General features: G+C 39.4%; 1 protein-coding gene across 1 annotated transcript in view; it reads left to right on the forward strand.

Annotated features, from left to right (window-relative positions):
* Window positions 1-20,019: 20,019 nt before the first annotated feature.
* The window catches only part of LOC143356040 (uncharacterized), a 37,566-nt gene continuing 29,673 nt past the window's right edge, over window positions 20,020-27,912 (forward strand). The window contains exon 1 of the mRNA XM_076791386.1: window positions 20,020-20,561. Coding sequence (XP_076647501.1) covers window positions 20,421-20,561 — 141 coding nt within the window. The 5' untranslated portion in view covers window positions 20,020-20,420. The remainder of the gene's footprint in view (window positions 20,562-27,912) is intronic.

Genomic DNA, 27,912 nt, shown 5'->3' on the forward strand with positions numbered 1-27,912 from the left:
TCGGTTCAGTTCGGTTTAGTTACACCTATGACCGGCTATGCATTTTTCAGGGGAGAAGATGGAAGATCGCGTTCCGACCGGTTCATTTCAGAGCCAGTGATACCAATGGGAATTTCAAACCTCTCTGACAGAAACAACGCATTCTCGATGAGGTCTGTCACGGCAAGGTGTCTCTATCTCCCGACAAAGACTCGTCCCGTATCTGTAAGACGCGAGGAAACCGCTGCCTAGCAAATTCGAACACAATTCTCTGCTATCTTTGAACGGATCGTGTCCTTGAAACGATCGAATCGTCGTCAATGGCGAGAGAGACAAGCTCCCCTGAATTCCTGTCTTGGAGTCGCAGTGGAATAGGTCGGTGTGCAGTCAGACAACGAACGTCGGACAGTGCGTTGTAACGTTTCGATCGCGAGCCAAGAAAGCAAACACGCTGAACTAATCGCATAAATCAAACTAAATGGAACTCGATCAACGGACTGCAAAGAACAACATCTTCGATTCTAACGCTTTTACACGTCGAGAGTCTTGTTGGTTGCCAATTTTACAATATTTTTGACTTTTCATTGACCAATTTCCCAATTGCTCTCTCCAATGGTAGCCTCGAGTAGGTCTACGGTAAAAATCAAACTAGATAAAATTCGACGAGCATAATTAAAAGGAACACTGTCTGTGATCTTCCAGCTAACTTTCTTACATGTCACTAGTCTTGTACGTTGCCAATTTTGAATTACAGTGATTTCTTTATACAGGGTGAGTCCGAAGAAACAGAATAACCTAAATATCTCCGTTACTTTCTGTTGTACAAAAAAACTTCTTAACACAAAGTTACACTGTTTGAAGGGCCACATGTAACGGTGTAAGGGAAAAATTTGAAGGTCATTTTTTATGAGATTTCAAGGTCATCGATGTTTTTTTAAATGGAATGATATATTTTCGTTAACGTAATCTTATAGCTGACAAAATAACGAATTTATCCATGTAACACAATGTGACCTACAAATGACCTTCAACCCAGAAAAATGGAATAAATAAAATTCAACGTGTTAGATTCATTTGCTTTATTTTTGTTACGCAAAATGTTCAAAAATATTCCCTTGAGCTGCTATACATTCAAATGTTTTGCAATACACAATATAATAACAGATTCGGTGTTGACAGGAAAACATTTATTAACTACCGCGGGCTATACCCCGTGAGGGGCTGCGAAGCTCGAGAGGCCTCGGACACCGAGAAGTGTAAACATAACACGGTTCAGGTATGTCTCCTGGACGATACATGACGGTGGCAAGACCCGTGCTGTTGACATATACCGAGACTTCACTGTATTTTTGACATTTCACTGACCAATTTCCCATAGAATTGCTCTCTCTAATGGTAGCCTCGCGTAAGTCTATGGCAAAAATTGAACTAGACAAAATTCGTCGAGCATAATTGAAAAGGACACTGTCTGTGATCTTCCAGCTAACGTTCTAACATGTCACCAGTCTTGTGCGTTGTAAAGTTTGTAAAATTTTTGCCATTTGGTCGATCAATTTTTCGCTCGAGTTTCAGTTGAACGCGTCCGACGATTACAGTTCACTGGAGGACAACAACAAAGAAGAAGTTATCGAGGATCGTCCATGCGACTCGTAGGGACGAGACAATTACTTCTTGATAATAAAGCCAGGTTAAAGTCGCATCTCGCCTGCAAGAATCGTTACGTGACACTGACGATGACCGTCGTTACGCGAGCACCACGCTAAGAAGAAGCAACGACGGCTAATAAAGGCGTTACGCAAATCTGCCGGCGAACGAAGATCACAGTGGAAGGATAATTAAACCGTCGTCCATGGTTGAATCAGACACAGGGCACACGTGATTAGATGGTCACGCGAAAACCCGAGCTAATCACGCGGGCGCGGAATTCTACGTGTGAAAACTAGTATTTTTCTTTTCGCATTTCCGATCCGTTTTTTTGTGTCCTAGGATAATGTTCCAGCTTCCTAGTTTCGAATTTTGTTTATTAACAAGCAGGTGCTGTATGGGGCAAAAGCAATGCATGCGTTGTCAAGGATCGCTCCTGGAACGCGTAAGCAGCTTATACGCCGATTTCCGACGCCATTCTCGAGAAATAACATTCTCGATAAACCGAAGACGACTCCTGAATATAAATCTTAAAAAGGCCAGCAGCGATAAACAATTCTTTGGAAATGTATCTTTCTCTCAACCATCATGCGCGCCGTCGCACAGTGCTGACAAATGCAAATAAATTTGGTTATTAATGTATTATATATATAGGTAATTCTTCACAGAAAATGAAATTTATCAATATAATGATAAATTAACAATTTTTACTAAAAAAATTTGTTTCTAAAAACTAACAGATATAAAACGAAATTAATAGTAAATGAACCATATGTAAAATTAATAATAAGAAACTTAGACAAATTATAATAGTAGTAAACAAAATTAACAAACTTAACAAATCGCAATTCGCTATCTGACGCATTCTCAGTACTTGGAATGTAATCTCCATTCACGTTCTTCCAAACAATCTCGACCTTGCATTCTTCTTGCTTTTCCAATAGGTATATAACATATATTAAAAACAAATTACGAATACTTCAAAATGATTGACATATAATTATTGCAAAATTGTAAACAATTTCCATCCTAATACGCATTTTTTTCAAAAGAAATGTATTTCCTATCGTGGTATACAAGAATATTGAATTTTTCTAGTAAATTCCGCACTGTGACTGTGGCGGACAAATGGCAAAATTACGAACAAAACTCCAACTTTGTTTACGAATGTATATGCATTGTTAATATTCACAGAAAATTAAATTTAACAATACAACTAATAAATTTAAGAAGAAATTAACAAATTTTCCACAATAGAACCCAAAAGGAAAGGTATGGGCACTTGTTAAAAAGTTTATAAAATTAAGAGTAGCAGCTAGTTGCAAACAAAACTATAAAATTCTTAAACTATAACAAGTAATATATCCGAATATGTAAGAATCTCAGGATATATTTTGTCATTTTCGTTATATGTTAATTTGATATTTTATATGCAATTAATAAATAAAACCACCGTTGAAAATTTATTCAAAAATTAATTCATTAAATGTAAAAAGAATGCATATACCTTGGTGAGCACTTTCCATTATACAGAATTATTATTGCAACACTCATCTACAATTAATGTAATATTTTTCGATTTTTGGAACTCTAGAGAGTGCGGCCTTGGCAACATTTTTTACAAAAATCTAAATTTGGTTACTAATGTACATGTAATGGTAATTATTCACAAAAAATGAAATTTAACGATAAAATTAATAAATTAAAAAAGAAATTAACAATATTTATGCATAAAAATTATTGTTAAATGATTGTTAAATGATTAATAATATCAATTTCCTACTAACATGCAGTTTTGCCCAAAGAATTTATGGTACACTCCCGCTCATAAGTCTTAGGACAGTGTTCATATTTGTATTGAACTCTGTAAAAATGAAATAATCGTAGAAGGATCCGAACAAATTTTTTCTTATTTAAAGGTTTACATGTCAAGGAAAGGATGCTGAAATCATATATCAAAAATCTTACCAATATGTAAAATATATGTATATTTTCTTTTCATCGAAGAATCCGCCACGTTTCTTTATTCCAGTTTCCACTATTCTTGGCATACGCATGATCAATTTTTTCATACTTTCTGTTCTTATATTATTCCATTCTTGTTCTGAAATATTCCATAAATATGTTTTCCAAGTAGGGCAAAAGTTATGTACCTGTCTGTTCAGTTCATCCCATAATTTTTCTATGGGGTTCGAATCTGGTGATCAGTGTGGCTATTTCATAATTTTTAATGAATTATTTCATTGAAGTTGCAATTATTACTGAAAATATGTGGATATTTATGCAGTTAATACAGTTAAAGGTTCATAATCTATACGAAATACCAGAGTTTCACTAAAAACCAGAGGTGTCCTAAGACTTATGAGCGGGAGTGTACATCGTGATGTACACGTGTAATGAGATATGCCCCGCTTTTCCGCACTATGCGTGGGTGATAAAAATGGATTAAATCCTCCTCTTTCTTGGGACTAACGACAAATAGATTTCTATTTAATTCCTGTCTGTCGCGACCGGCACAGACAATTTTCATTTCGCGGAACACAACAGCTTGCGTCACACGGATCAAATGAACATCGCGTTCTCGATGTCCTGGCGTGGGTATCTCAAAAATCGAACGAACAACCGGCATTTCTTTGCCGGGGACCGAAAGAGGATCAGTTTACAAGAATCGATCGGCGAGCCCAGCAGCGTCTCGGTTTTCCGCCGATGGTGAAATTAAAGAGGCGTTTGAGCAACGAAAGAAAAACGGACGAAGAGCGCGCGAGAAACGAGCACAGTAATTATCCGGCTAACGAGGCAGAGTTTCGTTCCGATTCGATCCGAGGGATCGATCCGCGGACGCAAAGAGTGTCCCCGTCAAAGTCTCTTGTCCCTCGCGAAATTGGATCCCCCTTCTTCCTGAGGAAGGGTTCCACAATCAGCCGAGTTTCGTTCAACTCTTTGACGGCGTTCCCGTTCCTCGAATTTTCCTGGAAAACTACCAGCTCCTCGCAGTTCCGCCACAGAAATTAAACGACCGGACGATCACCACGTTATTTGTTAGACCGCGGATCTCTATGAGGAATAAAAATCTGTTAACACGTCGACTGCCAGCTCAACAGCCTAAAAGATTCCCTAAAATAAAAGGAATCGTTTTAACGAAATTAAAGTTGAAAAATTCAGATGACACTGAAAGCACGTGTTCTATTAAATGTATATTTATTAACTGCGTCAAATTCTGTTATAACACGTGCTAATAACAAAAATTGATCAATACCTTTTCTTTTCTCTTACAGTGTATAAATAATCGTGAACTCCGTAGACTGCATAAAAATGACACAAACACATTTCTAGCATAATTCGTAGCAGAAAGGAATAAATATTTTTATTATTCTCCTGAATCTTGAAAATAAATTTTTATTTCGTATATTCACCCATTTACTATATTTTTACATACTGGCAAAGTGAGTTTTGTTGAAATATGACGTCACAGATGAATTTGTTGGTTGGCAGTGTAAAGCCAAACAATTTCATTTCCGAGGAGCTATGGAAACGGTTAATAAAAAAACATATTTCTAGCATAATTCGTAGCAAAAAGGAATAAATATTTTTATTATTCTCCTGAATCTTGAAAATAAATATTTATTTCGTATATTCACCAATTTACTATATTTTTACATACTGGCAAAGTGAGTTTTGTTGAAATATGACGTCACAGATGAATTTGTTGGTTGGCAGTGTAAAGCCAAACAATTTCATTTCCGAGGAGCTATGAAAACGGTTAATAAAAAAACACATTTCTAGCATAATTCGGAGCAAAAAGGAATAAATATTTTTATTATTCTCCTGAATCTTGAAAATAAATATTTATTTCGTATATTCACCAATTTACTATATTTTTACATACTGGCAAACTGCGTTTTGTTGAAATATGACGTCACAGATGAATTTGTTGGTTGGCAGTGTAAAGCCAAACAATTTTCATTTCCGAGGAGCTATGAAAACGGTTAATAAAAAAACTCACAAACACATTTCTAGCATAATTCGTAGCAAAAAGGAATAAATATTTTTATTATTCTCCTGAATCTGGGAAATACATTTTTATTTCGTATATTCACCCATTTACTATATTTTTACATACTGGCAAAGTGAGTTTTGTTGAAATATGACGTCACAGATGAATTTGTTGGTTGGCAGTGTAAAGCCAAACAATTTCATTTCCGAGGAGCTATGGAAACGGTTAATAAAAAAACGTTCTTTCCGCCAAGGACGTACCGAGAACGTCATCGAGCAGAAATTCGAAAGGTTCCATGTTTTCTTAACCACGGTGGAAGCATTTGTAAACGTTACCGGGCGCGTTAGGGGAGCAGGCGTAAAAAGTTCAAGCGATCCACCAACGTTCGGAGCGCTTCGGAGAAACTGTTCTCCGGAGAATGATCGCGGTCGGAAGCTTTCGAGCAGGTCCTTCGAGTTGCTCGTTGATAAAAAACGAGTCTCCGGTTGAAAAATTGATCGTGACAAACGCCGCGGGAGAGTAGGTCGTTCTCGCAGGGCGCGCCAGCCAACAAAGCGCGCCGGAATCGCGTCGGTAATCCCTGTATTGTGCAGTTTCGATCCTCGATAGGTAGTTTATCGAACCTCGCTCTCGGCGGCTTATCTCGCAAGCTCCGCCCGAGAGACACCTGTTACTCTCTGTCGATAAAATCAGCCGTCCCCCCTGAAATCCCTGTTCTCTACCAGCGAATCCTCCGGCTCTCAAAATTGGACAAAGACGTTGTCTTCGATGAGTTTCTTCACACTCATCACCCCCGTAATTATTGCAAATAATTCCTCGCCCGATAATATAGCCCTTGCTTCGACCATTATGCTGAGAATATTTCCCGAAATTATTTATCAAGGAAAAGTTAGACTCACTTTGTCTAGAAAAATATTTTCTTTTAATTCAATTATTTCTTTCGCACCCTTATAGGCATTAGTTCTGCTCGAAATTCTTTTTCAGGGCAGTTCTAACACGAGGCTATCAGCGAAAAAGTTTGCAATAATATTGCTCCACTGGAAAAATATTTGAAAAAATTGTCCAATTAGCCGATTAACTATCGAGTTTTCTTCGCATCACTCTGCCTACCCGAGACGTATGGGAGGCCGATCTTTTGTTAATTTTAAACAACAACAATGGCTCGAATGTTTCTATTTGATCGACTTTCGATTATTATTAACGGGAGGAAGTATAATTGGCCGAGGATCGAGCGTGAGGTAGCAGGAAGTCGCGAGATCGCCTCGTAAACGGCAAAATGGCGGGGTAGAAGATCGCAGTAGGTGGTTGAGTGCTACCAGAGAAACCTTTAGGGCTAGCTCCCATTACAGGGCCCGTCCCAGCCAGCTCGCTGATCGACTTCCAGTGTCGCGAAACGGTTCTCGTCGCCTTTCCCTCTCTTGCCTCTCGCTTTCCCCCCAACTACTCGTCCCCCTTTTACGGCTCCCCGAAACGAGCGTCGATAAAAATCTGTTCACAGGATTAAACCTTGTCCCTCCACCCACATCCTTCATCTTTCAGCGATTTCGCGAACGACTCGCCGAACGAAACCATTTCTCCTCGACTCTTTCCCGTATCTCTATTTTACCCTTACTACGATCGTAACTAAACCATATTGTGAAAATCTGTGTTTCAGAGGCAATGAAATTTTATAGTTTCCTTCCTATGTCGTTGAATATTTTTACGATCCCCTCGAAAGCAATCAAATATTCAGGAAGATTCTACTATTTTACTAACTACTGCACGGTTGCCAACGGTAAATTTTCGTAAACGTTTACAATCCGGTAACGAAATTCGGTCGGTCGTTGTAACAGAAGTCGAAGCTCGGTAAACGTAAGTTACAGGCTGTAGCCCTAATGGAAAAAAGTGCTTCGACTAATTCTATATATTGTTATTCTTTAAAAGGAAATTATCGGAGAACGGAGCCGGAGGTGTCCGCAAACGATGTAGCTAAATGTGAAAAATTCGATGACAATTAATTCAACAACAACTCTCCATGTATTATCGCTACTATTAATTTTTCCGATGATTGCTATTATTTCGTTACTCACAATTCTGCGTTTCCCTCCACGTTTTCTTTTTTGCAGAACCATCTCCGTAAAAATGTTGCACAATTAATAAACACTCGCGAAACGACGCCGAAGAGGAAAAGAACAGAAAAAAACACGAACGCGACTCACTCGCACGCGGCACCGGCAATGTCCGTGCCGGTTAGCGTTCGCGGAACAACTGAGCTGTCCTTGGATCGTATTGTTTGGGTGACCGGCCATTTTCCAGGTAGAACCATGAAACACGATCACCACCCTTACCATCAACATTGTCGTCGCGATTTTCAGTCCATTTTTTGAACGCGATCATTGGAAAGCCGGCTCTAACCTCGTCTCGACCCGAGCATTACGCCACGGTGGCGTCATCGGTCTTGACGGTGTAAACGCCGCGATTCCGGTGGATGTCGAGTCGGAATTTTTTTTCTGAACAGCATTGATCCGACTCTGAACACCGGTCAGTTCTACTATTAAAAACTCAATAGTATCGGAGTCTATTTATTTATAATTCGTCGTATATTGATCCGAGATACAGTCGGGGACAATATTAAGTGGACACTTTTTTAAGATAACTTTTTTAAGATTCATGCAAATCTTGAATTTTTTTTAGGTGTTAGACCGACTAGTTTGCTAGACAATGAGTAAACAAAAATTTCTTTAGATTGCAATTGATTGGAATCATTAAAAAAATGATGATTTTTCAACTTTTTTATCTGAGTTTATAACTATTATTTAAAAAATGGATTTTGTGGATTTCGTTAACTTATATTCATACTGAAAATTTCATCGAAATCGGTCAACGTTGCAGTGAGCTACAAACGTTTCAAGATGAAAACTTAAGGTTGAAAGTCGCAGATTTTCGACCTTGCGAGGAGATTTCGCCCTTATGTGATCTTTAAACATTTGTAGCTCATAGCAACGTTGATCGATGAAATTTTCAGTATGCATGTAAGTTACCGGAATCTACAAAATACATTTCTTAAATTATCGTTATAGGCTCAGATAAAAAAGTTGAAAAATTATTATTAAAAAATTTTTTTAGCTTTCCAACCAATTCTAACCTAAAGAAATTTTTGATTACTCATTGTCTAGCAAACTAATCGGTCTAACACCTAAAAAAAAAATTCAAGTCATTTGGACCAATTTGAAAAAGTTATGCGATTTTTAAGTGTCCACTTAATATCGTCCCCGACTGTAAATCGGACGAGAACCTAGCAATCACAAACGATATTTTTTCTGCTAGTTATTAACACTAGAACTACCACACCAGTCAAAATGACTGGTTTGACAACTTTATTTTAAAATTCCTACGTCATGTTATATTTTTTCTCCGCAATGATGTAATGACTTTTGCAGGGATAGCTAAAGGAATAATATAATAAACTTTAATTTTGTTTTATTCATTTAAAATAAAAGTAATTTTTTATCATGGCTACTTATACCAGTACCAGTCAATTTGACTGGTGTGAACTTATTGAACCGTATTGTATGAAGGGAAGGACCATAACAACCGACAATTTTTTTACAAGCTTGTCGCTGGCATATAAATTATTAGCCAAAAGAACCACACTGGTTGGCACAATACGCGGAAACAAAATAGAACTCACAAAAATTTGTAAAACGAAGAAGGATACCATGGCTCGCTTTTCGTCGCTGCTGTATCGATCAAATGAGATTACACTCACAATTTATAAAAGTAAGTCGAAGAAGAAAGTTTTTATTCTGAGCTCAAAACATAAAACCGTCAAAATTGGAAAAAGCGAAAAGGGCCTACCTGAAACGGTCGAATTTTATAATAAAACAAAATTTGGGGTAGATATAGCAGACCAAATGGCAAAAAAATATAACGTGAAGTCGGGATCAAAAAGATGGCCACTTCAAGTATTTTTTAATATTTTAGATTTAGTTCGCATGGATTTCCCTGGATTTTATATAAGGAAACCACAGGTGAGCAGATATCCAGAAAAGATTTTATGTTTCAATTAGCAGATGAACTTGCCGCTGACTATGAAAAATCACGAATAGAACAAAGAGCATCTGAGATCCAAAGTACGTCAAAGAACTCACCTTATTCACGCAAATGGTGTCGGATAGGGTACTGTAATAATAATAAGACTACCACCATTTGCAATCTTTGTAAACAATATGTATGCGGAAAATGCACGCAGAAGAAACTGTACGTTTGTAAGAACTGTGACGAATGATAATTTTTTGTACCTAATAATTTAAGTTATATTTGTATTTTATTTATTCTATTACGTTTATTATTATTATTATATTATTATATTATACTTCTTATATTTACCAATGGAAATTTATTTTAATATTCTTGTTACCAAAGATTTTGGTACTAAATATTCTTCATTATTGTACTTATTGTTATTATATAGTTTTTATGATCTCAGAACATGCAGTTCCTTTTGTAAGATAATAATAAATCAATAAATATAAAAATATTCGACTATTACGTATTTTTTAAAGACCAGTCATTTTGACTGGTTTTGGTAGAGATAGCTACGTATCAACTGTCGGTAGTTCTAGTGTTAAATAGGATCTAGTAACAAGGAAAGGTAAGGCAAACTGTGCTTCATTGACGGTGGATCGTAGACTAGCGGTAAATCGTCCGGCACCGAAGCGGGGTTAAACGGATTACGAGGTTCGTCGAGAGCTCGCTCCGTTTTCCTTTCCCTCCGGCTCTCTACTTCTTTTTTTTTTCGTTGGTACATTATAAAATTTTAGTAAAGCCGAACGAGGGGGCGACCCGCTGCGCGGCGGGTAAAAGCTTCGACCCGCCGCGTCGGAGTCAAGAAGCATTCCACCGTTCTCGTGGTTTTATACGGTCCATCGTCGCGGTCGTAAGCGTCCCATTAGCGCGTGCAGCCGGCTCGTTAAACGCCGCTTAACTTACCCTCCTCGAGGTTCGACGCGGGCTCGAGCGGGTTCGAGCGGACACGAGCGGATACGAGCGCGAAGCCCAGAATATTTCGTGGGACAGTGATTGGGTTTTTTCTGTGCCATCACCTTGCGATTTTCAACTTCCTAAACAGTCAGGGGCAGCGATTGCTTCGTGGAGCATTGCTGTGGCTCCGCCAAGAGCAACGAAGCCCCGCCTATTCAACAAAAAACAAGACAAATAATGTTCTATCTGGTTTTTTGGTACGTACAATGTTAAATTGTATGTTTTCAAGTTAAAGCATTATTGTAAAGCAGATTTTGGTACCCATTGCTCTATAGAGCACTGCTCCGGCTCTGTCAAAGCCACGCCCCCCGAATGCGTTCTACATTGGCAAGGAAGAAAACAAATGGTCTCCTACCTTGTTCTCTAACATTATTTTCTTAAAATGCCGGTTAAAAGTAAGTGATTCGTTGCCGTAGGGGCACTGCTCTAGTTCTGTAAAAGTCCGGAGTATCGAAGCCACACCCACTGGAAGCACTCTATACGGTGGAGGAAAAAAAGATATAGCCTAAAATTGTTTCTCTTAAAACATCGATTAAACACAAGTTTGGACAGTGGTTGCTCTGGCTTTGTAGAAGTCCGGAGCAATGAAGCCACGCCCACTGAAAGCACTCGACATGGCGGACGCAACGAACGAACAACAGAAAAGGTCCCGTGTCTCTTTTTTTAGGATTGTTTCTCTTAAATCATCGATTAAACACAGGTTTGGACAGTGGTCGCTCTGACGTTATAGAAGTCCGGAGCAATGAAGCCACGCCCACTGAAAGCACTCGACATGGCGGACGCAACGAACGAACAACAGAAAAGGTCCCGTGTCTCTTTTTTTAGGATTGTTTCTCTTAAATCATCGATTAAACACAGGTTTGGACAGTGGTCGCTCTGGCGTTGTAGAAGTCCGGAGCAATGAAGCCACGCCCACTGAAAGCACTCGACATGGCGGACGCAACGAACGAACAACAGAAAAGGTCCCGTGTCTCTTTTTTTAGGATTGTTTCTCTTAAAACATCGATTAAACACAAGTTTGGACAGTGGTCGCTCTGGCGTTGTAGAAGTCCGGAGCAATGAAGCCACGCCCACTAAAAGCACTCGACATGGCGCGACGCAACGAACGAACAACGGAAAAGGTCCTGTGTCTCTTTTTTTAAGATTGTTTCTTTAAAAACATGAATTAGCAACAAGTATGAATATCAATTGCTCTATGGAGCTCGGCTCCAGCTCTGTAGAAATCCAGAGGAACCAAGCCACGCCTACTCGAATTATGACATTTATGGGTCGACCGATTAAAATCACGAGAAAATTGCGTTTCACCAAATGGGAAAGATGGAAGCTTTTTGGAGAGCGTTTGGATCCAACGCGCGAACTATAATTGCGCGGTGAACAACACGGAAAACAATTTGGAGAGTACGCTTGCGGAGGAGCAACCGCAGCTCGCGGTGCGCGCGTGTTGTTTCAAAGCGGGAACGAATCACGGCTCGTTCGACCGTCATTAGCTAATTAATGGCCACCGGTAAGGCTAATTGCTCGATGAGCCACACGACATTTGTTGCGGGGGCGGCCCCGTGTTTCCCTAAATCAGCTCGAACCACTTTTTTCCGTTCTCCGTCTCCAACCTTGCCACACGATGACCAACAAAATCATTGACACAGCTAACTTTTAAGTACACAAGTTGACACTATGATGGCGTGATTAAATTAATCAAAAAATTGAATGAAAGAGTGATTGCCAACCAAGCGAGGGTTAACGAAGGAATCTGCTAACGGGAATCGACTAATCCGTTTCGCGAAAATTATCCAAACCCGACAGCTACAGTTTCCACGCGATCCACAATCGTGTCGAAAAGAATAAACAAGAAAACGGTTTTTCGCGTCGGTTTTCCCAGACGCAGGCGGGTTCGACGTTAACCCGTCGGCGCATTTGTCCGTGTCTCGCATTTTTCTCTGCTCCACGAGACGAGGAGAAACAAACGAGCCACGTATCCCGAGAGGAATCGGAAATGCGACAGGTGGTTTGCCGAGGGAAAACGGATAGATTCAATTAACCGTCTTCCGGTGTCACGCGCCGCGCCGTTCCGCACCGGCTATAATTAACGACTAATAACTCTACGCTGTGACGAATGGACTCCTCTCTTTTTCTCTTCCTATCCTCCCCTCCCCTCTCCTCTTCTGACCTCCTTCGTCTTTACATCGACGCAGAATTTGAAAAGACAACCCCTGCGACAGTCCGACTCATCAGGCGAATTGAAACAGCAATCGCACACTATGGATCATTCGTCCCCCATCTCCCTGCAATCAAGATAGTGCACGGTTTCTTCGAAATCATTTTTACACTCTGCCCCGCGGCACCGTGTCGCCGCCCCTTCTTCTTCGTCCAGTTCTCCTTCTATAGCGACCCCATTCAAACTCATGGCGAGAAGTTTCTTCGTTTGTTCTCCCCACGGAGAGAGACCTTTCCCCGTGAGTTTCCGGCGAACTGAAGGGAACTCGATTATCCAAAGCGCCACCCTATCTGCGACACCATCCACCAGGCTACCTTTCTTTCACACTTCTACTTTTCCACAGCCAAACACCGACTAATCGTGTTCACAGCACCTTTCTGCCTTTTCCTTGCCACGGATTTTCTCGCCGATCACTGTGTTTGCGACTGTTCGAATTATATCAACGCTTCGACTGCGAGAAGATTATTAACCCCATGCCGCACGATTTCCGATGCAAACTAATCCATTTAGCTCCTCGAGAAATCTCAAATAAGAAAGTTATTGTTTTTCAAACTGTGCGTGAATCCATTCATTTATTTATCCTCTAACAAACTAGTCCACCTAGCTTCTCAAGAGTCCCGATGTCACTCGAATCAATTTTTAATAAACTATTAAATTTTGAAGTCTACTTGACCAATTTATTCATTTATTCTGTAAAAAAAAACGAATCCATCCAGCTTCTCAAGAGTTTCCAAGTGACGCAAATCAATTTTAAGAAAGCTGTTAAATTTTGAAGTCTGCTTGACCAATCTATTCATTTATCCTCTAACAAACTAGACCGTGTAGCTTCTCAAAAATTCCCAAGTCACTCGAATCAATTTAAGAAAGCTATTAAATTTTTAAAACTAGTCCATCTAGCTTCTCAAAAATTCCCAGGTCACCCGAATCAATTTAAGAAAGTTATTACATTTTTAAAACTAGTCCATCTAGCTTTACAAAAATTCCCAATTCTCTAGAATCAATTTAAGACAGTTATTAAATTTTGAAGTCTGCTTGACCAATTTAATCATTTATCCTGTAGCAAACTAGTCCATCTAGCTTCACAAAAATTCCGAATTCACTCGAAAGCTATTCAATTTTGAAGTCTACTTGACCAATTTATTCATTTATTCTGTAAAAAACCAATCCATCCAGCTTCTCAAGAGTTTCCAAGTGACGCAAATCAATTTTAAGAAAGCTGTTAAATTTTGAAGTCTGCTTGACCAATCTATTCATTTATCCTCTAACAAACTAGACCATGTAGCTTCTCAAAAATTCCCAAGTCACTGAAATCAATTTTAAGAAAGTTATTAAATTTTGAAGTCTGCTTGACCAATTTATTCATTTATCCCGTAGCAAACTAGTCCATCTAGCTTCTCAAAAAGTCCCAAGTCATTCGAATCAATTTAAGAAAGGTATTAAATTTTGAAATCTGCTTGACCAACTTATTCAATTATCCTCTAACAAACTAGTCCATCTAGCTTCTCAAAAATTCCCAAGTCACCCGAATCAATTTAAGAAAGTCATTACAATTTTAAAACTAGTCCATCTAGCTTTACAAAAATTCCCAATTCTCTAGAATAAATTTAAAACAGTTATTAAATTTTGAAGTCTGCTTGACCAATTTATTCGTTTATCCCGTAGCAAACTAGTCCATCTAGCTTCTCAAAAATTCCCAAGTCACCCGAATCAATTTAAGAAAGTTATTACATTTTTAAAACTAGTCCATCTAGCTTTACAAAAATTCCCAATTCTCTAGAATCAATTTAAGACAGTTATTAAATTTTGAAGTCTGCTTGACCAATTTATTCATTTATTCTGTAAAAAAAACGAATCCATCCAGCTTCTCCAGAGTTTCCAAGTTACGCAAATGAATTTTAAGAAAGCTGTTAAATTTTGAAGTCTGCTTGACCAATCTATTCATTTATCCTCTAACAAACTAGTCCATGTAGCTTCTCAAAAATTCCCAAGTCACTCGAATCAATTTAAGAAAGCTATTAAATTTTTAAAACTAGTCCATCTAGCTTCTCAAAAATTCCCAGGTCACCCGAATCAATTTAAGAAAGTTATTACATTTTTAAAACTAGTCCATCTAGCTTTACAAAAATTCCCAATTCTCTAGAATCAATTTAAGACAGTTATTAAATTTTGAAGTCTGCTTGACCAATTTAATCATTTATCCTGTAGCAAACTAGTCCATCTAGCTTCACAAAAATTCCGAATTCACTCGAAAGCTATTCAATTTTGAAGTCTTCTTGACCAATTTATTCATTTATTCTGTAAAAAAACCAATCCATCCAGCTTCTCAAGAGTTTCCAAGTCACGCAAATGAATTTTACGAAAGCTGTTAAATTTTGAAGTCTGCTTGACCAATCTATTCATTTATCCTCTAACAAACTAGTCCATGTAGCTGCTCAAAAATTCCCAAGTCACTCGAATCAATTTAAGAAAGCTATTAAATTTTTAAAACTAGTCCATCTAGCTTCTCAAAAATTCCCAAGTCACTCGAATCAATTTTAAGAAAGTTATTAAATTTTGAAGTCTGCTTGACCAATTTATTCATTTATCCCGTAGCAAACTAGTCCATCTAGTTTCTCAAGAGTTTCCAAGTCATGCAAATCAATTTTAAGAAAGCTATTAAATTTTGAAATCTGATTGACCAACTTATTCAATTATCCTCTAACAAACTAGTCCATCTAGCTTCTCAAAAATTCCCAAGTCACCCGAATCAATTTAAGAAAGTCATTACAATTTTAAAACTAGTCCATCTAGCTTTACAAAAATTCCCAATTCTCTAGAATAAATTTAAGACAGTTATTAAATTTTGAAGTCTGCTTGACCAATTTATTCGTTTATCCCGTAGCAAACTAGTCCATCTAGCTTCTCAAAAATTCCCAAGTCACCCGAATCAATTTAAGAAAGTTATTACATTTTTAAAACTAGTCCATCTAGCTTTACAAAAATTCCCAATTCTCTAGAATCAATTTAAGACAGTTATTAAATTTTGAAGTCTGCTTGACCAATTTATTCGTTTATCCTGTAGCAAACTAGTCCATCTAGCTTCACAAAAATTCCGAATTCACTCGAAAGCTATTCAATTTTGAAGTCTTCTTGACCAATTTATTCATTTATTCTGTAAAAAAAACCAATCCATCCAGCTTCTCAAGAGTTTCCAAGTCACGCAAATGAATTTTACGAAAGCTGTTAAATTTTGAAGTCTGCTTGACCAATCTATTCATTTATCCTCTAACAAACTAGTCCATGTAGCTTCTCAAAAATTCCCAAGTCACTCGAATCAATTTAAGAAAGCTATTAAATTTTTAAAACTAGTCCATCTAGCTTCTCAAAAATTCCCAAGTCACTCGAATCAATTTTAAAAAAGTTATTAAATTTTGAAGTCTGCTTGACCAATTTATTCATTTATCCTGCAAAAAACTAATCCATGCAGCTTCTCAAGAGTTTCCAATTCACTTGGTTCTCGAAATTGAAAATTCTCCATCCGTCCCGCGAAACACGAGATTAGAAGTGTGCCAAACACAAATGTTCAACAATTTCCAACGTTGACACTGTTTCAAGGGGAAAGAAGGAGGTGATAAAAGTGGAAGAAACTAGAAGTCGGCCGTCTCGAGTCGAAAACGTAATCATTCGAGGGATAGCACGATATTATGAACGGAGGGCGGTCCCGAGCGAGTAAAAGGGCAAAGGTTCGCGCGGCGGGAGGGCGAGAGGGCGAGAGTGAAAACTCTCAAGATCAAGATCCTATTAGCTGGAGAACGAAACTTTCCAAACCTCCCGAGACCGGAAGTTGGAATTCCCGAATCGGTTAATCGGCGACTTTGTAATCGGTCTGCGACGAGGACCGCGTCCACTGCTCGTGGTCCGGAAAATTGCGACCTTCAAAAACCTGTTACACCTGTCCAAACCTTCGCAAGAACGAGGAACCCATCTGATTTGAAACTGTTAATCATTTTATTTCGTTTTATTTCGTTCATTAATGACGGATTTTATGCATTTCTGATAAACATGAGTAGGTATAGCATAAAACATGCGATTGACAAAAGGAATTAAAAATTTTCTATTGCACAGAAAGAGCAAAGTTGACGTAAAATTCGGTCGAAATTGTTGCGACGATGGATGCGTGTTTGCGGCTAGATTTACCAATTAGTTAGCCAATTAGGCACGTTTCAGCGCGATTGATTCTTCGACAGTGCTTCTCGACGTCAGCGAGGATCACCTCGCGACAAATCGGTCGAAGTCGTCTCTCGTGGTTCGAGGTTCGCGAACTTTAATTAGCTAGGCTCGCCGTAGAGGAAGAAAAGACTCTCGGGAACTTTGATGCGTCGATCACCGCGGAAGTTTGCAACCGCGATCAACCGTGCAAGCGAAACCCGGTACCGTTTTTGCAACCTGCAGCCCGGCGAACCAATTAATTTTCTTCGATCCTGTTCGCCTACAAATATTTCGTTTAATCCTTCGCTTTGTGTCAACGTTATCATGGTAGAAAACAATTATAGTCGCGCGATCTCCAACAGGTTTTTAACTCGAAAACTAAACATTTCTTCCGACTCAGAATATTTCCATTCTATTTTTTCTCATTTTATTACTTAAATTTAATAATGTATGTAGGTATATATGGTATAGTTTTGTAAATTTTTGTTTCGACATCATCGAAATCGGAGGGGCGAAAGGAGTTGCGAAAATTGGGGTCGAGGAACGCAAGTTCAACTCCAAAAATGCACTCCAATAGTTTCTGAAGCACCAAAACAGCTGAGGAACGAGATATACACGAATCGAAGCTCCCTACAAGGAATCAGCAAGATTCAGCATCGATCTGGAAGAGCATACTTTAGTTTAAACATTATATATGCCAGAGGAATGAAAGGGACCCTACAGATCAGGGATGAAGCACGAAGAACCAACTTTGAAAGTACACTTCAAATGGCGAGATCGTCTGGATCCGTAAAATCGTTCAGGAACAAGGAGAAATATCCACCAAAGCTTTCTACAAGGGACCAATACACCTCTGTTTGAACATCCATGCCGAAGGGGTGAAGAGAACCCTTGAAACAGAAGGTGAGGAAAAGAACGATACAAAGAGACCCTTGAACTGTCTACACTTCCGAAATCGTTACAGTACAAGACTTCCTACAAGGATCTAGCCATGTCCAGCAGCAATAGAGCACATTATTGTTTAAAGGTCACTCATTCCGAGGGGATGAAAGGAGCCCTTAAGATTCATGAGAAAAGGACAGTTCTCAAGGGACTCTTGAAAAGAAAAATTGTCTGCTCTTTCAAAATCGCAACAGTAGAAGACTTCCTACAAGGATCTAGCAATGCCCAGCAGCAATAGAGCACATTATTGTTTAAAGGTCACACATTCCGAGGGAATGAAAGGAGCCCTTAAAATTCATGAGAAAAGGCCAGCTCTAAAAAGACTCTTGAAAAGAAAAATTATCTACTCTTACAAAAAATCGCAACAGTAGAAGACTTACTACAAGGATCTAGAAATGTCCAGCAGCAATCTAAGAGAACATATTGTTGTTTAAGGGGGAACCTTATGTAAATGGTCTGTTTTTCAAGAATTTTTTTTTTTAATGTAAAGCGTAGATTGATTTAACCCTTAGCACTCGAATGGCGACTGTAGGGCACCACTAAAAATTGCTGTATTATTATTCAAAATATTTTTTACATTATTAGATTTGTTTCTATTTAATAAATTACTAAACATTTCGGTATTGTACGAGTAAATTGCACCATTTTCGTATGTATAACATGAAGGACAATATTCTAGGTCGGAAGAAACGTTTCGTTTTGATGTTAAAATATCTTCGAGTACGAAGAGTTAAAGTTTGAGGTATCATTTATTAACGTTATATTGTTAACAAAAAAGTATTTTTTATAAATCTCAATCGTTCATATCAATGGTGAAATGGAGGCTTGAAAATGGCATCCTGAAGATGCGTCGCTCCGTGCAGCGTACAGTGGACAAAAAAATCAAGATGGAATCTTTAGTGTATGCAAATTTACCTGTCGAGAAAAATGCGCTTAAAGCTTTTCTAACAGAAAAATCGTGAAAAGATCTTAATTCATTTTAACTTACCGCGGTTATTTCCATGGAACAAATCTTCCTCTTCCTCAAAAAGTTGTACTACACCCGTTTTTTCTTCTTTTCGAGAAGCACGAACTTTTCCGACGAGAGCCCGACTACCTGTGCCGCTCCGCCCGACACAACCGTTCGCTATATTTTGAAAATAACCTTACAAGAACATCTCTGACCACTTTCTAACTTTTTTCGTCGTATTCTTGAGGAAATTTCAAATTTCTCGAAAATTTCATTTCACACAAGGTTCCCCCCTTAACCCTCTTAGTGCCAGCGGGCCGATCTATCGAAAACTTATGCAAAAACTGTGCGAAAACTGTGATCGTTTATGCGAAAACTGTGATCGTTTGAAGGGCCTCGCTTGTTTATCAAATCGGCCCGTGGCATTCTTCGCATGTACTCCGTAAAATTTCTGGCACTAAAAGGGTAAAAATATCATTCATACCGAAGGGATGAAAGGAGCCGTGAAAAACCATAAGAAAAGGACAACCCTAAAACGCCTTATGAGAACACAAAATTGTCTATACTTCCAAAATCGCTACAGTACAAGCCTTCTTACAAGGAACCAGCAATGTTCCACTCAAAGGGCTACTCCTTCGTTTATCACTGGCTCCAAAAATAGGAAAGCTTCCCTTCCACTACGTATCTTTATGCAAAACAAAAACAAAATGTTTGCATCTGTTTGCAAGACCCAGGAATCAAATAAAAATTTCTTTCTTTTTCCAATTATCAGTCGCTCTGTATGTAACGTGATAGCACGTGACAGTAGCGTGTCTCTACCTCGAAAGAGTCCCCGAAACGCAAAATTGTCTAAACTTCGTATAATCTCAAGAAGATGTGCCGGCGCTTGCAAATGTTTCCTCGTGATCAGGGCCAAATGGAAAGAGTCCGGTAAGGGAAAGGACAAAGGTAGTTCGGCGCGTCGGTGGTCGAGAAACCAAGGGCGGTTAGTTTCGCGGGCGGAAATGGCCAGCGCCTGCGTAGCGTGGAGTACGCGTACACGACGAAGTATATAGGAGAGCGTTTGCCGCTCGTAGCGTCACATTGCGTCCTCGAGAGCAGGTCCTTCGTCTTCCTCGAATAGCCAGCTGTCCTGCCGGACGTGAGATCGGTCTCCTGAATCCTCGTTCGATCCTCCCCGAATCGGATCCTGCTGAGCGAACCCGTCGAAACAAAAAGAAACACCGTGCAAAACCCCATCGTACTCACCATCCCTCGTCCGCTCTGGAAGAACGCCCGAAAAACCGTTGGTAATCGACGGTAGATCATCGAGAAGAGATCGAACAGCACGATCGAGGTGGTGGTTCGATCCTGACGCGCCTCGCCGGAAGGATCAACGAAGATCAAGAGGGTCGCTGCTTCTTCGTCTTTCTTTGATGCTGTGATCGCCGGCGAAACAGACAGACAGACGGACAGACGGAAGAGGAAAAGGAAGAGGAAGAAGAAGACAGATGGGCAACGGCGTGATACCATTAGTGGTGGTGGCCATGGTGCCCATCATCGCCGGCACCATAGGACAACGAGCCCTTGGAAAACGGAACGCGAACAGCATCGATTATCCAGACTATTCGACCAAGTACGACGAGTATCCGGTGAGTAATTCCACGCGTTCTATTCCCGCCGGAACACTGTCACGGCTAAACTCTGATCATCGCGAGTTATCATCATCTCCGCTCCGCGACGGAGTTAGGCGTGTTTTGGATGCGTCGGAAGCTGGGTCAATTCCAGCGCCGTGACGACCACGAAACGCGGGAGGATTTCGCGCGCGATCGGTGGCTGCTCGCAGTGGGCTGCGAAATCGTTTTTCCTGGCGAAAATTTAATTTCTCAAGTTGCATATTTTCAAGAAATGTTTCTGCGCCTTCGAAGCTTCGAACTCCAAAATATTTGCCATTTTTTGAGAATTATGTGTGCGGGGACGTCACCCGGAAAATTCGGAAGATCAAAGTGGAGACGATTATTTTAACAATTGATTGTAGAGCATGAAAGAATTATTTAACAATTACGCTGCAATAAGTTTTGCCGCGGAACAGGTGTTTCCAGTAGGCTGCGAAATCGTTTTTCTTGGTGAAAATTGAATTTCTCAAGTTGCATATTTTCAAGAAATTTTTCTGCGCCTTCGAAGCTTCGAACTCCAAAATATTTGCCATTTTAGAGAATTATGTGTGCGGGGACGTCACCCGGAAAATTCGGAAGATCAAAGTGGAGACGATTATTTTAACAATTGATTGTAGAGCATGAAAGAATTATTTAACAATTACGCTGCAATAAGTTTTGCCGCGGAACAGGTGTTTCCAGTAGGCTGCGAAATCGTTTTTCTTGGTGAAAATTGAGTTTCTCAAGTTGCATATTTTCAAGAAACTTTTCTGCGCCTTCGAAGCTTCGAACTCCAAAATATTTGCCATTTTAGAGAATTATGTGTGCGGGGACGTCACCCGGAAAATTCGGAAGATCAAAGTGGAGACGATTATTTTAATAATTGATTGTAGTGCATGAAAGAATTATTTAACAATTACGCTGCAATAAGTTTTGCCGCGGAACAGGTGTTTCCAGTAGGCTGCGAAATCGTTTTTCCTGGCGAAAATTGAATTTCTCAAGTTGCATATTTTCAAGAAACTTTTCTGCGCCTTCGAAGCTTCGAACTCCAAAATATTTGCCATTTTTGAGAATTATGTGTGCGGGGACGTCACCCGGAAAATTCGGAAGATCAAAGTGGAGACGATTATTTTAACAATTGATCGTAGAGCATGAAAGAATTATTTAACAATTACGCTGCAATAAGTTTTGCCGCGGAACAGGTGTTTCCAGTAGGCTGCGAAATCGTTTTTCATGGTGAAAATTGAATTTCTCAAGTTGCATATTTTCAAGAAACTTTTCTGCGCCTTCGAAGCTTCGAACTCCAAAATATTTGCCATTTTAGAGCATTATGTGTGCGGGGACGTCACCCGGAAACTTCGGAAGATCAAAGTGGAGACGATTATTTTAATAATTGATTGTAGAGCATGAAAGAATTATTTAAAAATTACGCTGCAATAAGTTCTGCCGCGGAACAGGTGTTTCCAGTAGGCTGCGAAATCGTTTTTCATGGTGAAAATTGAATTTCTCAAGTTGCATATTTTCAAGAAATGTTTCTGCGCCTTCGAAGCTTCGAACTCCAAAATATTTGCCATTTTTGAGAATTATGTGTGCGGGGACGTCACCCGGAAAATTCGGAAGATCAAAGTGGAGACGATTATTTTAATAATTGATTGTAGAGCATGAAAGAATTATTTAACAATTACGCTGAAACAAGTTTGGTCGCGGAACAGGTGTTTCCAGCCCTCCGTGGACTGGGAAACTGTCGACGCGGTTAGGGGTGCTTCGAGGTTCCGTTCGCGCGCGAAAGAAAGTGCGAGGTTGTCGCGTTGCACAGGTGTTTTGGGATTTTATTAATCTGATTCTGATTGAAGATCGATGTGATAGAGCTGAATTTTAGATCGTTGGGCTTTGATCGTGAAGCATAAGAAACGCATGTCTGGCTGGCTGTAATAAACTGAATTTTTGTAATGAGCTATTATGAAATTGCTGTGCTCGAATTCGACCGACTGCATCTGAACAAAGTTGTTCGATTATAATCAAAATTATTCGGTTAACTTCCATTGTAAGCATATTTCTACAGCCAAATTTGAAAGCAGTTCCTGACCGTGAAAAGCAACAGATTACGATGCATAATTCACTGCAACAAACAATTGTATTCGGTGTATTGTACTGTGTCGAGTTTGAGCAGCTGGTGCACATTTGACTTTTGCGAATTGGAGCAAAGTTCGTGTCCGATTTCTAGCAAAAGGTTGCTCGCGAAATTGACCGCGACGCGCGAGGAATTTGAATGACACATTAACATTAAAACTACCGCAGTCAGATGACCGGCTTTACATTTTTCAATTATTGAAATTATAAAAACTCATTTGTGGAATTACGGGCATTCACAATAAATTTACTGTTGCCATTTTTGTAAGGCAACGTTTGCCAAATACTTTTAATGCTTGGTAGGTTTATTGTTAATTTTCCGCGTTTCCGAGAACAATTGAAGAGAATGAATAATTGAGAAGAGAGGTTTTTATTTCGGTCGAATCGACCTAAAGGGCTGACGTCTCCGGAGCGGAATTTCCTTAGCCTCCATTGGCCAGCGGGATCCGCTATTTAGCTTGGAAATCTTCCAGGAACTTCTTAAATACAAAGCTAATCGAACTTTTGTCCAGTTCCGATTTCTCCCAGAGAAGAGAGAGGTCGATTTTCATTTCCGATCGGCGGGGGTTGCTTATACTTCTCTTAAAGAGCGCGAACTTCCGGAGGGCATGCATAATACATCGTGTGCTATTCTAGAAACCGACGACTCTACTTTGTTAAAATTCGTCAATATTCCATAAAGTTCACAGGTTGTGTTTCGCTCGACTATTTCCGAAGCACACAAAATTAAACTTATCCGACACGATTTTTCGTTCACGGAGAAGTGCTTAATTCTTGTCTGGCCCACGAATTATTTACACATTTGTTTACATAAACATTTCTCCGAACGAAGGAAAATACTTTTTTTAAAGCAATCGATACCTGCTCGTTTCTGTGGTGCAAACGAAACTCCACTTTGGGCTACCTTAGAGACATGCAGCCTGAATGCACCTTAGACTGCATTAGAGACGTTTCTGAAAAATCAAATGATTCTTCGAAAAAAGATCAATTTTCTTCCCAAGCAAGAAATTCCAGTTTAAAACGAAGTTGCAACTGCTGATGACAGTCACGAATTAATTTCTATACCCACCACAATTTCGCACATTTTTCAAAAAGAGGTCAATTTTCTACCCAGCTAAAAATGTAACAAAATTCGAGTTTAAAACGAATTTGAAATTGACTCCTGACGGAAGTCAAGAATTAATTTCTATACCCACCACAATTTCGCAGATTTTTCAAAGCGAGATCAATTTTCTACCCAGCTGAAAAAGTGACAACATTCGAGTTTCAAACGAATTTGAAGTTGACTGTCACGAATTATGTATATCTAATATAATATATATTAATTCTATACCCACCAGAATGTCGCAGATTTTTCAAAGCGAGATCAATTTTCTACCCAGCTAAAAATGTAACAAAATTCGAGTTTAAAACGAATTTGAAATTGATTGCTGACGGGAGTCAAGAATTAATTCCTGTACCCACCACAATTTCGCAGATGTTTCAAAAAGAGATCAATTTTCTACCCAGCTGAAAACGTAACAGATTCGAGTATAAAACGAATTTGAAATTGACTGCTGACGGAAGTGAAGAATTCATTTCTGTACCCACCACAATTTCACTGATGTTTCAAAAAGAGATCAATTTTCTACCCAGCTGAAAAAGTGACAGATTCGAGTTTAAAACGAATTTGAAATTGACTGCTGACGGGAGCCAAGAATTAATTTCTGTACCCACCACAATTTCGCAGATGCTTCAAAAAGAGATCAATTTTCTACCCAGCTGAAAAAGTGACAAAATTCGAGTTTAAAACGAATTTGAAATTAACTGTCACCAGTTAAGTAGTTCTAATATATTATACAAGATCAGTTGAAACAAGACCAGAAGTCGAAGTGTTGATTAGTCCTGGAACTTGGGAAAAATTTTAGTCCTGTCTCGGAAGCAACTGCAGGACATTGCGAAAAAGCAGGTTCTCGCATTTTGCAGGTTAGGCAAAGCGCGAGACTGCAATTCGATCTTCGTCTCGGCCGAGTTTCCAGGTATTCGCGCGCGTCTCCGGTCTCATTAATTACCTCGAGCGAACAGGATCGAGAGGATCAACTTTGACAACCTTATCCTCGTCCCGGGGGGGCTCGTCGAACCTGTTCGAATCGGTCCGGAATCGCTGCTCTCGTTGCTCGCGACGAGTCGCATGATCGCCGCGCGGAATCAACAAGTAGCTTTTCCTGTTCCTGGTCCCTTTCTCGACCTCTTTATAGGTTCAAATCGGGTCAGTTTGAACGGGACAAAGTCTTATATTCAATCTCACTTGAGGTACGGACTTATCGGGCTCGATTCGCAGTCGCCTAATCGACCCTGGCATAAAGACCATCGAATCCGGGATTTTCCCTGTAATTCGAAACGAATTTCGCGGTATCCTGTATCGAGGAATCGAGGAATCGCCCTCTCCGGTAACACCCTCTGCTACAATTTGCAGAGACGCTGCTATCGATTATCGATAAGTCACTGCTATCCAATGACACGACGACAATATTGCTGAAAATATCGACTTTTCGCGTCGAAAATCTCGCGAATACCTATTCGCAGAACAAACACGTTCGATCATTATAATATTAACGAACATAATGCCGCTAAGCGGGTGTATCGGAACGATCTTCCGTACAGCCAACGGCTACAGCCGGTTAATAGAAATGTCTTTATCTCGCTTCTCCAATTGACACGGCAATTAACGGGGCTCGACATCGCGTCGTCGTGTAATTAAGATCGCCATTGATTTTTCTCGGACCCGTGGTGGTCTTATAATTTTTCCTTTGACTCTATTGTTTTCAAAGCTGACGGTTTTTCCCCTTTATCATTTCCACGGCGATAGAACTGCAACGATTGAAACACCTATTTCTCGTTTGCACGACGAAACGCACGCGCGTTTAAAGCAATAGAGTCACTCAAGAACGATAACATTTTTAATTCAATATTCAATCAATATTTTTGTTGGATTTTGTTTGTTTGTTTTTTTTTTTTTTTGAGATATTAGAACAACTAGTTTGCTGCATGACGCGAAAAAAACGACTTTTGAAAAAAACTGCACTTGGTCGGAGTTACAGAAAAAATCATAAAAGTTACAATATCGCAACAGGATGCAAAACCGCGTTCGTGGTGCAGTCTGAAACAAAGTGATTCGTTCGTCGAAAAACAGTAATACAAGATATTACTTGTGCGAGTAATGTTTTCGAAAAGAGAAAAGATTGAAACGTTATTAACAATATATATATATATCCAATTAATTGGGTCACCTCGGAAAAATCAGCATGCGTAACAACACACTGTTGTTCCAGTCGTCTCTCGCAGCCATACAACTTCCCGACATAAAATAATTATAAATAGCAACGCTTGGATGGATATTTAAGTCTCGTGCATCATAATTTATCCGCGTGCCGAGCGCACGTGTGCAAATGAATGCAAATGAATTTAATCCGAGCATAGAATAATTGCGTTAGACAGTTCGAAAGTTTTTCGACCGAATCGAGCATCAACTTCGGTCTAATTTCATTCGGGATATTTGGACGCAACAGTTTACCGAACGGCAGTGGGCGGAGCTTGAAATGCATCGGGGTGTTAGGATGCATTTCGTTGCGGAATACTCTAAACAAGACGAAACAAGAGCATGAATTATGGAAACTGTTAACTCCTACGGACTCCTACGAGTTCTAGACCTGAGCCGCGGTCATTTCTGACCCACACCGATATTTACAGTTTTCTTTCGATACAAGGCGATGACTCGGGACCGGCTTTCGTCGTATTTCGGATGAAGAAGATGAAGAGGGGATAGCAATTCTCTTACATCGGAGTAAAAAGCGTCGTTTTATATCGGAATAAAATTGTACATGTTGACTTATTGTACCTATGACTCCGGCATAGCGTATGGAGGATTAAAAAGTGACTCGTTTCGAACGCGTTCTTCAAACCCAAGTCACTGCACTAATTTTACGAATTCGAACAAGTTCTTTCGCACACGTGTTCCACGATACAGTGATTTTCTATCCAGCGTTTTTCTTGTAAATAGTAAATATTAGAAAAAAATGAAAGAGGGGAAAGTAGTACTGTTTTTTATATGTAACACAATGGCGTATGTAATATTATTGTGTTTATACTATTTTGTTAGATATGAAGGTGATCTTCAATTTTTTAAATGGAATGCAGCATATTTTTTATGTCAAATGAAAGCGTGTGTCTAGACGAATTCATCCGTATACTGCACAGTGACCTACAAGGCCATGCAAGGTCAGGAATGGAAAAAACATTTTGAATATATCATACTAATGTGTTTACAAGTATTCTTTATCGGTGAGGCTACAGTAAATGTTCAATATGACTTCCTCGTCCATGGATGCACATTTCGGCTCTTTTAATTACATATTTGGCAGCTTCCTCTAATGTAGTCCGAGATAATGACGAACATGCTTGTGCTATTTTGCTTTTCAAGTCGTTATCATCTCTCGGTGGTGTATCGTAAACGAACTCTTTAAAATCTTTAAAAGCACCCCATAAAAAAAAGTCCAGGGGTGATAAATCTAGAGATCTTGCTGGCCACTTGACAGATCCGTATGTTCCAATCCATCGGTCTTGAAACATGTCGTTGAGATCATTTCTTACGATTCTGCTGTTATGTGGTGGGGCTCTGTCTTGTTGGAAATACATACCTTGCATAATAGACAGTGGTAGATGTGCCCAATAGTCTCTAAATTGTGTATTTAAAAACGCTAAATAACTTTCCCCATTCAATATTCCACTATAAGAATAAGGCCCTGATAGCACATTGTTTATGCCACACCATAGATTTATGCGAAATTGCACTTGGAAACTTGTTTCCCTTCTCACTCTTGGGTTTTCACTGCACCATACGTGAGCATTATGAGTGTTGGTCATTATATTGTTATCGAAGCTTGATTCATCTGTCCAAAGAATGGTTTTATAAAAATTGCAGTCGTTTCTGTTCTTCATAAGTAACCAATCGCAAAATTCAGTATGCGGCGGTATATCACTTTCTTGTAGCCCTTGTACTTTATGGTATTTTTAAAGGGTTTGTAATTATGTAATTTTAAGATGTTATGAGTTGAGCCAACTGCAATACCACACGCGAAAGCTACTTTTCTTACCGAAGTTGTCGGATTTTCTTCAAAATGTAAGAGGACTTCTAACTTTTCATCTTCAGAAAGAAGACATTTCCGATTATGACACTTAT

The sequence above is a fragment of the Halictus rubicundus genome, chromosome 8 (assembly GCF_050948215.1).
Source record: "Halictus rubicundus isolate RS-2024b chromosome 8, iyHalRubi1_principal, whole genome shotgun sequence".
Classification (NCBI taxonomy): Eukaryota; Metazoa; Arthropoda; class Insecta; order Hymenoptera; family Halictidae; genus Halictus; species Halictus rubicundus.